Below are 16,423 nucleotides of genomic sequence, written 5' to 3' on the forward strand. Positions count from 1 at the left end.
TAATTTAATTAAACAGCAGCTCCTTTTATTTGAACAGGCGAGAGTCCAATTACACTGCTCATGTCCTTTGTGCATTGTGGAGCTCAACTTTTTCCCCATGGATAGCTTCAAGTCCCACTGATTCTGAATGTGTAGATTTCTAACTGCTCTGCCAGCAGCTCTATGAAGCTATACAGAAAAGAAGAGCTAACTTACGTGAAATCTGGAGCACTACCAGTAAAAGAACATAATGCAGTGCGATGAACTGTTCTAACAGAGCTTACTCTGAATTAGAAACCCAACTTTAGGTCACTCTGTCATTCTTAAACTTTCTTATTCCAATTCAGAATCACAGGATACCACAGCCTATACCAGCAGCATTGGGCTGAAGACAAGAATCTTCAGGGTGCTAATCCATCATGGGTTCCCAAATATAGGGGTTATGGTCTTTTGACTGTGCATACATATGTAGGGCTAAACGAATACTGATACACAAAGTTCCCAAAATAAGAATTTCCTATTATATCTGAATACAAACTATAACCATATGAAATTCTAAAGAGGAGATCTGTTTCATCCATCCACTAAACTTGCAAATTCATTATGTCCATTACTGAGTTTTGAAGAGCCAAAGGCTATGTCAATAGCATCAGATATAATGCCGAAACAAATTATGGAGGGTAAACTACTCCTTTGAAGAGCAACTGGAGATGACCCTGAGTAAATTGCATTGCAAAATGACACATAATATTGGAGACCCTATGATGGTTTCACAAACAAGGTAATTTAGTAAGAGAACAATAATCAGTTTCATAGTTAGCAGTTGTGGTTTGTGGTCAGCCATCTATCCATTTTAATATAAGTTGTGCTATAATGAGTTTCATTTCACATACTTTTTAATGAAACTGATTCTAAAGTTAGTTTTGCATGTGAAATGTGATGCTTACTAAAAACAGGTATTTTGGTATTTTTAAAGTTTTTTAGGGTAATATTATCCCTTAAGGTCTCAATAGCTGCATAATGGAGGTAATCAGCAGCTCACCAGCAAAATGAATAATAGTACTTGGCTTTCTTTCTTAAGAGAACTTACTTAAGAGAAGCACAGTTCATTCTTTAAGAACGTGAAAGGCTGCTTATTTTCCACACGAATACCAACCAAAAGGCACTACTGTGCAAGGTACTGGATTTTCTTTTGCAAGGAAATGCATTACTCCAGAATACCCATAAACTATGGCAAGCCGAATTAACATTTAGAGATATCTCAAAATGGATTTTAAGATATCTGGAAATGCATTTTAGATATCTCAAATTGACTTACAGATATCTAAAAATGCATCTATTTTAAGATATCTAAAAAGCATTTTATGATATCTCAAATAGATTTCAAGATATCTTGAAATGATATGCTGTAGATTTTGAAATATCTGAAATGCATTTTAAGATATCTTTAATGCAATTCGAGATATCTTGAAATACGTTCCTGTGCATTTTGAGATATCGCAAATACATTTCGAGATATCTTAAAATAACTTCCTGTGCATTTCAAGATATCTCAAATACATTTTGAGATATCTCAAAATCACTTCCTGTAACATTTCCTATTCTTTCAATGGGACTTCCTGTCTATTTCGAGATATCTCAAAATGAATTTGGGATATCTTAAAATGAGAAGGAAGTTATTTTGAGATATCTCGAAATATAATTTAGATATCTTAAAAGCATTCAAGATATCTTGAAATTCATTTTTTCAGATATCTGAAATACATTTTTAGATATCTAAAATTAATTTCATGATATCTTAAAATGGATCTCTGCTCCATTTCAGATATCTAACAATGTATTTCAAGATATCTCAAATTGTATTTCAAGATATCTAAAATGCATTTTAAGATATCTTTAAAAGGACACTCAATTATTTCAAGATATCTCAATAGCATTTTCAGATATCTACAATACAATTTAAGATATCTCAAATACATTTCCAGATATCTTAAAACAGCTTCCAGTCCATTTTCAGATATCTCAAATACATTTCAAGATATCTTAAAATGACTTCCTGCACATTTCAAGATATCTCAAATACATTTTAAGATATCTTATAATAAACAAGTAGTCCCATTGAAATAATAGGCAATTTTACAGGAAATGATTTTGAGATATCTTGAAATGCATTTAAGATATCTTAAAATGCATGAAAGGTCAATTTAAGATATCTGAAAATTCATTTGAGATATCTTGAAATGCAGACACAATTATTTTGAGATATCTGAAACTGTATTTGAGATATCTTGAAATACATTTGAGATATCTCAAAATGTATTGCAGATATCTTAAAATGTAAAGGAAATTGTTTTAAGATATCTCAAAGCGAGTTTCAGATATCTTAAAAAGTAAATTACATTTTAAGATATCCAAAATTCATTTTGAGATATCTCTAAATGTTAATTTGGCTTGCCATAATAAACTGCCATTTCCTTTTTCTTTATTCCTGCAGATAAGGCTGAGAATATGCACACTCTAAATGCCAAAGAAGAATGTACCAAGTATCATTTCTGGCTTTGTAGCATGTTTATGAATGCAACGGCAAACTCATGGACTAAAAAACGTCTCCTGGTTCAACAAAATGTCTACATATGACAGGGAATAACTAGTGATTTTTTTTAACCAAACAATTGTATTTGAACATTAAATGACAAGAAGACACATGCAGAATTAGTAAGTGAAAATACATCCAGAGAGGAATGCATTAATGGCATTGACTTCTTGCAACATTAAACACTAGGTTTCACTTTGGATATAATTGACCACAGATTGCTCATATAAAGCTATAAAATTATAAACAAAAAGAGGAATGAAGCATCATTTTAAGTCTACATACAAGATTCCATGTAATACATTCTTGTAAATTGAGTGGTCGTTTGCCATAGTAGTCAACACTGCTGCTTCACAGCACAGAATTGTTGTCTTGAATAGCCTGTATGAAGTTTAAAATATCTATGTGGTGTTTCCTTTGGTTAATTTAGTTTGAATACCACATCACAGAGGTTTATAACTAACTTTAAACTGGCCCAGTACGAGCAGACATGTGCATGTGCACATAGGTATACCCTGTAATTCACTCTTGTGCCATACAGGACTGGTTTCTAACCTGCACCCAGCATTACCATGATGTGCACCAGCTACTGACAGCTCTGAAGTAAGTAAACATATCGCTAACTTTTTGAACATTTTATACAGCTTTTTAAAGAATTTTCCTATACAGCTGTTTTGTTTGTCTATGATGGTGAGTCATTCAGTGAGGCTAGAGTCTACATATAGGAGATTAAACTGATGAACTAAACAAGCCTGTATTTCAGGCTAGTAAGAAAACACAGGAGCTGGTAGCATGCAACTTTGCAACTATAGGCAGTGGATCAGAAAGGAATTGTCCAAAGGTCATAGCAAACTGAAACAAAGTCAATGCTATTTGGCCAGTGTGTTAGATGGTAACAGGAAATTGTAATAGGCTAGGTTAGGCTGCAGTCAGTATTAACATCTACTTTTCTCTGTTGTCTTTCCTGGTTCTTCTGTGGTGGCACTTTCCACCACCACCTGATCAAATGACGATGCAGTCATCTGTGATGTATACCCCAACTTCCCACAAGACTCACTCAGTCAAATCCTCTAAGATGAAGCCTACAAAGAAAACAGTAAGGAACTACGTAAGAACATTTATGTTAGGTTGAATGGCACCCCCGGGGAGGGGTTGGGGGTTTGGCAGTCTCTTGACCTTGGAACCCCTGCGGATTTTATTTATTTTTTTGTCATTTTCTTTTTGTCTTCATAGCCATCTGACCTTATCACTGGACTCTACTTCTTTACTATCTATCTATCTATCTATCTATCTATCTATCTATCTATCTATCTATCTATCTATCTATTAATTATATATCTATATTATGTACGTGTGTATTATTTTCTTGCATGTTATTTATTCATTATTATTCTTATCTAATTTTAAATTTGCTTTACTCTGTTTGTAGCTGTTGGTTTGATCTTGAAAAGCACTTTGAGCTACTGTACTGTGTATGAAAAATGTGGTATACAAAATAAATGTTGCTGTTCTTGTTATTGTAGTTGTTTTGTACATGGCCACTACAGGCAACACAAATGCATCGGCTCAGGCATCTTAACAGGTCCATGATCTGTGGTACAGCCCTTAACTTTCTCTGAGATTTAATCAGCAGTTCTCTACAACAGGGAAATGAACTTGAAGTGGGAGATTAACTTTACCTACTCAATTGTAGGAAGGTAGAAAGAGAGGGAGAGAGAGAGGGAGAAAGACTGAGACAGAGACAGAGAGAAAATGCATAGAGGGAGGAAATTAGAAAACTGAAAAAGCAAGCTCTCCAGTAGGTATGGACCAAAACTGCCAGCTATTGGCCAGAAGGTTTCATTTCTTTATTTCTCTGCTCATTTGGCTCCTAGAAATGTCACTTTCTTAACATCTCTCTTCTTACTTTTGATTTGATAGAAAACAAATAGATAATTTATGCTATTTTAAAGTTTTTATTACTGGCAAAAGCAAGTCCTTCTGTTAACACCAGAAAGAGAAAGTAAAGTTCTCTATAAATCAATCATATGATGTTTATAATTCAAACTTAAATGAAAACAAATGAGTAACATACCAGGAATCTACCTCAACTAGAGGTATACATTTTGAGGAAAATATCACCAAATCTTTAGGCACTCAACCACATAATTAATCTTTAACTATCACACATAACTAAAAAAAGAAGAATTCAGTGAAAAATGAAAAAGAAAGTTTGCAACTTTTCATCAATAACAAAAATATCCAAACATCCATCCATTATCAAACCCACTTAATCCAGTTTAGGCTCAAACTCAGGAGCAGTGAAAACAGTAACTGTATGCCACCAGAAATAATAGGTCAACTGGAACAGATGACATACAACTAAAAAAAACAAATACATTGTGTGGTGAAATTTGTTCTTCACATAAACTTCCAAAAAAAGTTTAAAAAAAATAGAAAATTGAAAACACTAAAATTAACACAATATGCTGTCTAGCAGTTAGGAGACCCGGGCTCGCTTTCCGGGTCCTCCCTGCATGGAGTTTGCATGTTCTCCCCGTGTCTGCGTGGGTTTCCTCCGAGTGCTCCGGTTTCCTCCCACAGTCCAAAGACATGCAGGTTAGGTGCATTGATGGTCCTAAATGGTCCCTAGTGTGTGCTTGGTGTGTGTGTGTGCACACCCTGTGGTGGGCTGGCACCCTGCCTGGGATTTGTTTCCTGCCTTGCACCCTGTGTTGGCTGGGATTGGCTCCAGCAGACCCCCGTGGCCCTGTAGTATAGGATATAGCGGGTTGGATAATAGATGGATGGATGCTTTAGTTTAGACAGTAACTACAGCTAAATAAAACAGCCTCCTAAAGGAAATAAGATTATGAAATTTACTTAAATGTGAAATTAAAACAATACAATTAAGTGTCTAAAAAGACAACCATTTAAGTGGTCAAAAGTAATTAAATATTAAATACGTGCAGTGTGAGTAAAACAACTGACAGTGCCTTTCGGGGTTCACACCCAGTCCATGTCTGTTTCCTGGCATGTGCCCAATGAATATATGAATAAATACTTGTAACATCAATGAAACAAGGTTGGAATGAATGAAACTATCTATCTATCTGTCTGCGTTTCGGCGGTTTGTCACTAGCTGTCGAAATTGTTATCATCTTGTCATTTACATGTGCCTACAGTCTGGCAATCCTCTTACAAGAGGTTGAAACTGGATTAGTTTTTGTAACAGTACTGTCAATCATACTAAAATCACACTAAAACGACGAAACGGCTGACTTTCTCTTTCTAAAAAAAGATATTCATTTAATAAAACTGCCGTTACTCCAAAGCCTGTTCATGAGTGGTAAAATCGCGCGAAATGAGTGTGACGGTGTCGCGTAGGTGAACTCATACCAGTAGCTCTCCAATGCGCTGAAAACGATTGGAGACGATGTCATCGGGGAAAAGGAGCTGCACATTTTAACACGAGAGGCGCACAACAGACTCCTCCTGAGCCTGAAAAATAATGAGTCCTGAGGTCACCGAAGAACACACGGGATTCGATGCTGAAAGCCGATCGAGAAAAATGTTCTACTCCACCAGAAGTTTTTGCTACTGAAAATCATTTGGAATAGAACAGCCATCCTAAAAATGAAGTTCATGTTCAAGTCAAATCTGATGCAGGAAACTATTTTAAAGAAGAGAGGCTCAATCAGCTAGTTGCCTTTCCTGATGTCTAGTTGTAACGTGACGTAGCGATAACAACAAATCTTAACATACAGTTCAGTCGAAGACAGCATATTTGGTAAGATGAAACTAAGCAGCTATTTGCTTAGCGTTTTAAGATCGAATATGTTACTTACTTAAATAATTTTTAGTTTTCTAGTTTCGCATTTACTTTTCATTCTAGTTTGATATCCTTGGAGCAGCGTTACATTCTAGCAGAGCGAGAAAAGGTTAATGAAAAATATGCAAAATTGTCATATAGGGTGAATTTGATTGCAGGCATTAATTTAAAAAAAATCTTTTAATAGGGCATCAAACCTATTTGAATTTAGCCTTCGATAATCTGGATTAGTTCAAATTGTATTTGCATATAACCAGGTATTATTACTATTATTTATGATTTTCATTTTCGTTAACACATTTTGAGGATTAAACTGAACATTCTACAAAATCAAACCTTTACAACAAAATGTGCAGTTTTCTAACAACTTAAAATATTTGATTTTCATAGGAAATTATACATTAGTGCGAGTACAAATTAAGACTTGTGATGGGTTTATATTTAAAAGGATACATATTAAACCTTGATTATTCCATTTCCTTTAAGAAAGGAGGTTTCGTTGTTTTGTGCACAACTGTTATTTATTTGCAAGATAAAAAAAGACTGAATGGATCATTTTAGGACTCACCTTTTTCTATGTATTTAATTTAGAATTGCACAACTACTGCACATTAATTATTTCGCAAAACTAAACATAGCAATGCAATTTGATTTTTATTTTATCCACAATGCGCTATAATGTTTGATTATTTAAACTAAACGTTTTATTTTCTCAGAAGCACTTTCCTACATGCTATGGTAGGCACTGGATTAAGGGTTACATTATGTTAACTTCAGTAAATTGAAAGCAAGCAAGCAAGTATACATTGAATATCCATATGCTACAGTCTGCTCTCAGGTGGTATTTCTGTACATTATATACATAAAAAGATAAATATGTTTATGCTCCTTTTTGCATAAATTGCGCAAAGTACTCATGATATTCAAATTCAAACAAAGTAATAAACTATCAGGTTGACAAAAAGATGTCAGTTTATTATTTCTACATTTGTGCAAAAGAAATTTTAATCATTAGGGATGACAGTTAAAATACACAGTATTCATACAAAAAAAAAAACATGCCTTGTTATTTTCTTTTGTCAGGATTATAGAGAGTAGAATTTCAATATTAGACTCTGGACATTCAGAAGACAATGTGTAAAATTCTGCTCTACCTTAATGGCTTATTTTTGAAATCATCTATCATTTCAAAGAGAATAAAGTTAAAATGGAAAACCAATGTAAGGAAGGTGCAAATTTTTCTCTGCATTTTGATTGGAATACTGACTTCTCCATACCACGTGGAATGCTTAAACTTCAATATTGGAGTTCTAGGACCTTGGAAATGTGACCCCCTTTACTCCAGAGTATTTCCTGAGCTGGCAGCTAAATTAGCAGTGGATCGGATAAATAATGATTTGTCTTTGGATTTAGGCAACAAGATAGATTTTGTAGTTCTCCAAGAAGATTGTGTAACTTCAAAAGCACTTAGTATGTTTTTGGGATATGAAAATATGGTATCAGCATTCCTTGGACCTTTAAATCCAGGCTATTGTGATGCTGCAACTCTTCTGAGCAAGAACTGGAACAAAGCCATTTTTTCCTGGACTTGCATCAGTAATGAACTGGACATGGTGAGGAGTTACCCAGTATTTACAAGGACATTACCTTCACCTACAAAAGTTTTGTTTAATGTCATGAAATATTTCACCTGGGCAAATATTGGTATTGTTTCATCCAATGAAGACATGTGGATTGATACAGCCAAAAGGGTGGCAGACTCTCTTAGGATCCTTGGATTGCCTGTTGGACTCGTGACATCACTGGGTGATGGCCCCACAGGTATAGAGACGAGCCTTCAAAAAATTAAGGAAGCTGGAAACCTCAAGAGTAGGTATACATCATACTAATATTTGATTAAAGTCTTCACTTTGATTTATCAAGTAATTAATTATTCAAGCAAATATGTTAACATATTGAGTGTGTTGCCAGAGATCTTTCATATTAGGTTTATCCATCCATTTAAACTTGTGCCTTCCATTACAGAATTGTGACAGCGAAACAACCACAGATGAAAAGTCATTTTATCACAGGAAACATAACATGATGACACTACGCATATTTATGGTCAGCAATCAAATTAAAAGGAACAGATTTGCAGTGTTAAAGGAAAGTCAAGTACCAGATAAGCACAACATGGTCACAAGGAAGATATGCAAACTTCATTCAGATGGTGACAGAACCAGCACCCTGAGATAATCAGTTACTGCACCCATCTGACATACAAACAGATTCACCTATATATAAATACTGAATGTTTTAAATTAAACATTCTGCTTTGCAAAAAGGTGACATTAATTCTCAAAGTCCTCTCATTCAGTAGTCTTCCATTTTTAGTTCTTTATTCTTTTCACAAGTTATTTACTTCTACACATAGCTTGACAGTTAACATTGTAATTCTTTTACCCACTTCATCCATCTAGAAGTGGCCTCATCTTTGTATATTTATCATCGCTTTCCTCTTTCCTGTTAAAAGGACGAGCAGGCAAAATGGCTGAATAGAGGATATGTGTTCTAATTTGCACTGTAACAAAGAACCACATTTTTTCATGAAATAAATAATTCACATTTTTAATGGCTACAGTGATTTGGATTATAAGATTTGCATTAAAACCCAAAGTTCCTAATAGATTCAATTCTGTTTTTGGGTCTATAGGGTGAAACAAAAGTATACCACAAGTGGAGTATATATAGCGGAACTTACTTAGATGAACTAAGACATACTGGAACAACTAAAAATAAATACTAGGGAGGAGGAGCTGTTTCAGAAATGCTGATCATTTCAAAATAAACCAAATAATGTAATCTAATTATAATTATTAATCATTATTAACTTGAACTAATCATACATGTCTAGCTAAAATAGCAGCCCAATTAAAATCAGGCATTGTTTAAAAATACAATTTTTAGTCACAGTAGTTCTCCAGGATCAAGACTGAGCACACTTGGCTTAGACACAAGGAGTGCATAAAAATACTCATATAAAAGCTTTATTTTTTTGTTTTCTGACTTAATTTTTTTTAATATCATTATGTAAGTCTATACTACTCAGCCACAAAGTCCCTAATTCAAAAAGCCTATGTATGTTCCATCCTGGTGAAAGCCAAAATAAGTTAACCCTTGTCTAACAGTAATACTTTGTGGAGAAGTTACTAGAAATGCACTAAATGAACAGCATGGTGACACAATGATTAGCACTGCTGCCTTGCATCTCCAACCTCCATCCTCAAGCACTCCTTGTGCAGTTTGCATATTCATAATTGTGCATTTCACTCACATCCAGAAGAAAAGGAGATTAGGTTATGCTAAACTGGCCCTTTATGTGTGTTTGTGTGTGATGTGGCCTCAGATGGACTGTCACTCATGTTGGTACAGGGACAGTTCCTAGCACCCAAAAATTAAAAACTAGGTTGGTAGTTTAGAAACTCAATAAACAGTTTAAATAATAAAAAACTGGGCATGTATTTATTTAATCTACACATATAATACATCAGAAAATTAATTGCAGCAATAAATTAAAGAAGCAAGAATAAAGATGTCTGTGGACTCACAGGCTTTATACACTTTTGTATAAACTATGTACTCAAATTAATATTGCATTTAACACCATTCAGAAAAGTTATTTCTCACTAGGCATATTTTATTTAAAAGCATTTCCTTTTAACAGAAAAAACACACCCTGAAAAAATATTTTGATTGCTTAATCTATAATATATTTCATTTTTCAATCAAAAACACATTCAAGCCTTTATTATAAGAACGTGTCTTTATTACTGAAAATTACTTCATAAAACCTCCTTTTATCTCTATTTTCTTTTTTTTTTCTTCTCTCTTTGACCCTCATAAACCTGTAAACAACTGGAAATCTTCTGGTCTTCACCATGTAACACAATGCAAATCATATCTGTTCATCTTTGCATCCATATTCTGATTTTAAAACAAAAATTCTAAATGCTAATCCAGCTCTTTAAATACTGATATTGCTTCATGTTTTTTTTTTTTATCTTGTTTTTTTATGTGCCAAACTGTCCTGCCTATTTAACAAAATTGAAAAAACTAACCGTTATTGTTAATTGCTATGTAAATCACTTTATAAACATGAAAGGTGTGATATAATGTTTGATTGTTTGACTGAGTTACCAGCAGAATAAGTATATTAAATATTGTTCCATTTTTACTTATGCCACAGTGATCATCATGTGCATGCACTCTGTACTGCTTGGAGGTGAACAACAAGCTGCATTTTTGGAGAAAGCTAATGAAATGGGACTGACTGGCGGGAGATATGTCTTTGTACCTTATGATACGTTGCTCTACAGTCTCCCATACAAAAACACTTCTTTTTTTATATTGGGAAACAACAGCAAAGTCAGAGAAGCCTATGATTCAGTATTGACAATAACTGTTGAATCTGAGGAAAATTCATTTATTGAAGCATTCAATGAGGCAAAAAAACTTGGTGAAATAACTACAGACCTGCTGCCTGAACAGGTATGACTTATCCATGTTTAAAATCGTCTCTTTATTATTAGAACTAGCTGGGTTATTTCGCTTCACCTGGGAAATTTCCTGAGACAATGGACCTTAATTATTGTGCCAAGGGTTAACTAGATGTTTCAAAGGTATTATGTAAGTATACAGTTTACTCTTCAACATACCATACCATTTTCTAAGACCACTTAATCCTAAGCAGGGCCGTGGGGGAGCAGGAGCCTAATACAGCTAGCATAGGGCGAAAGGCAGGAACAGTTTCTAGACAGGCATTAGCCCATTGCTGGGAGAAATAAAACACATGTACATCACATCCAATTTAGCATCAATAGTTCCATCTTTGGACTGTGGGAGGAAAATGGTGGTTACCCATTCAGACACAGGGAAAGCATGCAAATTCAAAACCGGGAGGTTCCAAAAGGTGATCGCTGGTCTTCTTGCTGTGAGGCAGCAACACTATCAGTGTGCCATGAGCATGCTACATATAATTGCATATGAGTAATACTTTCCTGTTATAGATCAATTCTTGCTTTTCTTAGTGAAAATGTATTGTTTTGAATTCAAACAGGTAATTGATAGGAATAGTGGTAGTTTTCGGTATAGAGATAATTTTACCCCAATGCAGATCCTGTGAAAGAGATAGCTTCAGTCACATTTGAAATCAATGCTTTGATTCATAATCTTTACAACCATTACAAAGTTTTAGAGATTTAGATGAAAAGCAATATGCAATGACTTGTGATCTCCTTTAACTTATTACGTACTGCATTGACATTTGCAGACTGCACACTTAAATGTTCCATTGAACTCAATGTTTTAATCATTGTGCTTTAGGAACAAATGAAAAGAATAATACCATGCACTATGTACAATGTGCACCTCCTCTGTGTTCTGTCCAAGAGGGATGCCTTTAATGAGCTGTGCAAGCATTGAATGCTGACAATAGCATGCTTTCGCTACTGGCTTGTGTTAAACATAGGGTTTGAAGTGGACTAGCAGTTCTCTGTTTGTGCTTTCTAAACCAGAGCTTAACAGCATATATTGTATGACCTTGAAGGGGACACCCCAATTTTCCATAATATTGCCCATATTCTACCACGAAGCCTTTCCCTAACCACCTATCCCCATGCCTCCAACAATACCTCTTGCAGTTCTTTGAAGTTTGTGTGTAAAAGAATTTATGTGTATAAAAGATTGAATTTTAATATGTTCTACACTGCACAGTGAGTAGTAAGATGAAGCCAAGAGAGTAATAAGGACTGCGTGTATCCAAGGAGGCAACTTGCTTAACACATCTTCTTTGAGGTTTGCAATCCATCATGTCTTTTTTTCCTTTGTGGGGCAGCTACTCTTTTTCACTCATCAGCAGCCCCATTTCTCTGAGTGATTATAGCATCAGGTTGTGCAGTGGGGATGTTCTGCTTGTGGTGTTCAATTGCATGATCAGCATACCCCATTTTTTACAATTTCATAGGCAAAAAAGGATGTTCTACCTAATACTCCACTCATTACAGCTTTATTATCGATAAATACAGAGAAATAAAAAACAGGTGTCGCCTAATTTTCTTTTTTCTATAACATCACCAACTTTAAAATCAGTCAAAGCATTTTTGAGATTTTGGGGTATTTAGTTTTTTTTAATTTTTAAGGGGAAATGGGTTTACCCCTAAATATTGATATTAAAATTTCCTTTCTTAGCAGATACTTATTGATTTAGATGCAACATCCTGTCAAATTTCAGCTTTTTAACTAAACAGGAAATAGTGTTTTTGTCGATGAGTGACTCCAACAACTTTGCATATATACTGTATATAGTTAAAGAGGAGACACAACAAAGTTAAAGAGTTTGAGCACCACCTTGGTGACTCAATATGATTAAAAAAGTAGACAATAATAAAGCACACACCATGTTGTGGAATTCAGAATTGAACAAGAGCAGGAAGGCTGGTTCTGGGATTATATGGTGACTCAACAGGAAAGAATGGGTTCAGGAGTTTGAAAAATGGAAGTGATATCAGTGGCAGAGTAGCTGTCAGTCTTCCATTTTGCAGAGGGTGGAAGAGAGAAGGCATTAGTCCACAGCGCCAACCCATGGTTCAGCTGGTAATTACCAACACCTGAGCCCTTAAGCTGCCTCTCATTTGCACGTGGATGACACAACCCCTCCTTCAGCCCAAACCCAGACTCTGAGAGTCAAAGACTCATCTCATCCCACCAATAGCCTGTTTCATCTGTTAAAATCAGGCAAAAGGTTTTGTGGCATCCTGGCCAGGACAGAGAGATTCAGAAGAAGTTTCTATCCTCAAGCCATAAGACTGTTAAATCAGAACATGCCATCTCATCCATGACCCTCCACATACTTAGACTGGACTGTAATTGTACCATGCCGTCTACCCTTACCTTGTTTAGTAAATTGGTCTGTCCTTTAACACTATGCACCTGTCTAACATTGGTTTTGCACAATAATCACTATTCCACTTTAACACTGAATTTTACTTTATTTCACTTAATTTTACTTTATTTATCCTATGTCCTATTACTGTATATTGTCATCTTTCAATGTAGAACTTTTTTTAATCTGATATTCTTCTAACTTTGCACAGTTTTGATAAGCAGATCAGGATGCATTTCACTGCGTGTTGTTCTGTATAACTATGCATGTAACAAATAAAGAATCTTGAATCTTGAATCTGAGAGAGAGAGAGAGAGAGAGAGAGAGAGAAATCTTTATTTTATTCACTTGGCATATACTGTACTGTTCTGATAGTTAAACTAATGGAGTAAAAAAAACTCCAATTTCTGAACTGTTAGAATTGCTTAAATTATGTGATATGAAGGTTGAACCAGATATACAATAAATATCTCGGAGTAAGCATAGGGTTGGTAGGTTTAAATTATATCTTCATTGTTTTATTCTGTGGGTATACAGTTTATGTCATTCTTTAAGTCTATTAATTTGGAAGAGAACATTGGCAGATTCAGAATATGGTGTAAAAGTACATTGTGTATTTAAAAAGGATTAGGTGAAAACATCTTACTAGAAACAAAAATATATAAATATACTCTTAAAAATGTATCTTGATAGTTCAGGAAGAAAATAGTTGAGGAATATTTCTTTCTTGGTAGATGAAAGGATGTCATTGATTTTAAAGAAGATTTCTTGGTTGAATCAGCAGGTAGGCGATATGGTATCACATCGCACTCTACTTTAAACCGCAAGGTGGTAGCCTAAACAAGTCACTTTACAGGCCTGTGTTTCAGCTATCAAAAATAACAATAAATACATATAATGCATTACAATCTTGTAAGTTACCTTGGATAAAGGTGACATCTGTCTATATAATAAATGAGGATGAAATGTCTCATTTTATCAACTGTGGAATTTCATACTATAAATATACAGTATATACTGTACATATGCTAAAATATTAGACATTTTTAATGATAAATATCTGTTTGTCACAGTAACTCTCTGTTTAGCACTGCTGTCTTAGAGCTGCAGAGTCCTGGTTTCAACTCTTGAGCTGATTCACTAGAATTTATACATTCTGCCCATGTTTTTGTGTCTTTTGTCCCTGTACTCTGGTTTTCCCCTAAAACATGCATGTTTGGTTGATTTGCCAATTCTGAATTAGACATGTAAATAAGTGTGCCTTGCAATGAATTGATCTTCTGTTCAATCCTGAATCCTTCTTTGTGCAACATGCTCCCAGGGTTGTTTCTGACCCCTTTGGTCGTAGAACAAGCAGGTCAAGTGAAAGATGGATGTATCTCTGATTGAAGCATTTTGCATAAATAGCAGACTTTTGCTTGTGAGCAAGATGCCATAATATCATTCTCTACAGTTTCAATAGTGGCAGGAATGTCCATGTTAAAATAAGATTTAAATGTGGATATTGTATAATATATGAATCTAGGGCTAGATCTTGCCTTAAGTCTGGTCCTACAGAGTTAAGCATGTCATCTGTGCAAACTTTATATTTGACTAAATTGATTTAGTTTATCTGCAGTGGGCTGGTGCCCTGCCCAGGGTTTGTTTCCTGCCTTGCGCCCTATGTTGGCTGGGAATGGCTTCAGCAGACACCCATGACCCTGTAATTAGGATATTTACGGGTTGGATAATGGATGGATGGATGGATATAGTTTATGTTTTGATGAAACCCATAAATCAGAGGAATATTTAAACCAGTTATGAATACAGTAGATGCAGTGTCACAGATTTACATTTTATATTTATAGATACAGTGTCTGCATATTTTGCTCATGTTGTCCTACATACCAAAGAGGTCTATGAAAAAATGACTAGTTAATGTGTTTTTTTCAGCATCATTGACTGTGGGTTTGTGGTCAATTTTACCCTGAAATAAACTGGCATCCCATTTAGTATGTCAGTTTATTTTTCATAGCTGCCATGCTGCTATGATATGTTCCCAATCCTTGTGACAATATAATGGGAAAAGGAAGGTCATGAAATAGTCCATCTAATATTTAAAGTCATTGGGAGTTCCCAATTTCAGTCATTTAATTGCAGTATATTTAAATACTGGAAAAAATTAAAATTCAGTTTTACTAAAATAAAACTTTACTAAAATTACTGTGTGTATATATATATATATATATACAGAACAGGCCAAAAGTTTGGACACACCTCCTCATTCAATGTGTTTTCTTTATTTTCATGACCATTTACATTGGTAGATTCTCACTGAAGGCATCAAAACTATGAATGAACACATGTGGAGTTATGTACTTAACAAAAAAAGGTGAAATAACTGAAAACACGTTTTATATTCTAGTTTCTTCAAAATAGCCACCCTTTGCTCTGATTACTGCTTTGCACACTCTTGGCATTCTCTCGATGAGCTTCAACAGGTAGTCACCTGAAATGGTTTTCACTTCACAGGTGTGCCTTATCAGGGTTATTTAGTGGAATTTCTTGCTTTTTCAATGGGGTTGGGACCAGCAGTTGTGTTGTGCAGAAGTCAGGTTAGTTGGACGATCATTTATTTTTCAACAGGACAATAACCCCAAACACACCTCCAGGCTGTGTTAGGGCTATTTGACCAAGAAGAAGAGTGATGGAGTGCTGTAAATGGTCATGAAAATAAAGAAACACATTGAATGAGGAGGTGTGTCCAAACTTTTGGCCTGTACTGTATATATATATATATATATATATATATATATATATAGTGCATCCGGAAAGTATTCACAGCGCATCACTTTTTCCACATTTTGTTATGTTACAGCCTTATTCCAAAATTGATTATATTCATTTTTTTCCTCAGAATTCTACACACAACACCCCATAATGACAACGTGAAAAAAGTTTGAGGTTTTTGCAAATTTATTAAAAATAAAAAAACTGAGAAATCACATGTACATAAGTATTCACAGCCTTTGCTCAATACTTTGTTGATGCACCTTTGGTAGAAATTACAGCCTCAAGTCTTTTTGAATATGATGTCATAAGCTTGGCACACCTATCCATGGCCAGTTTCGCCCATTCC

At 34.8% G+C, this 16,423-nt stretch overlaps 1 protein-coding gene across 1 annotated transcript in view; it reads left to right on the forward strand.

Annotated features, from left to right (window-relative positions):
• Positions 1 to 7,516: 7,516 nt before the first annotated feature.
• gucy2f (guanylate cyclase 2F, retinal) overlaps positions 7,517 to 16,423 on the forward strand; it is an 85,628-nt gene continuing 76,721 nt past the window's right edge. The window contains exons 1-2 of the mRNA XM_039746260.1: positions 7,517 to 8,252; positions 10,612 to 10,913. Coding sequence (XP_039602194.1) covers positions 7,517 to 8,252; positions 10,612 to 10,913 — 1,038 coding nt within the window. The remainder of the gene's footprint in view (positions 8,253 to 10,611; positions 10,914 to 16,423) is intronic.

This window comes from Polypterus senegalus, chromosome 2 (assembly GCF_016835505.1).
Source record: "Polypterus senegalus isolate Bchr_013 chromosome 2, ASM1683550v1, whole genome shotgun sequence".
Taxonomy (NCBI): Eukaryota; Metazoa; Chordata; class Cladistia; order Polypteriformes; family Polypteridae; genus Polypterus; species Polypterus senegalus.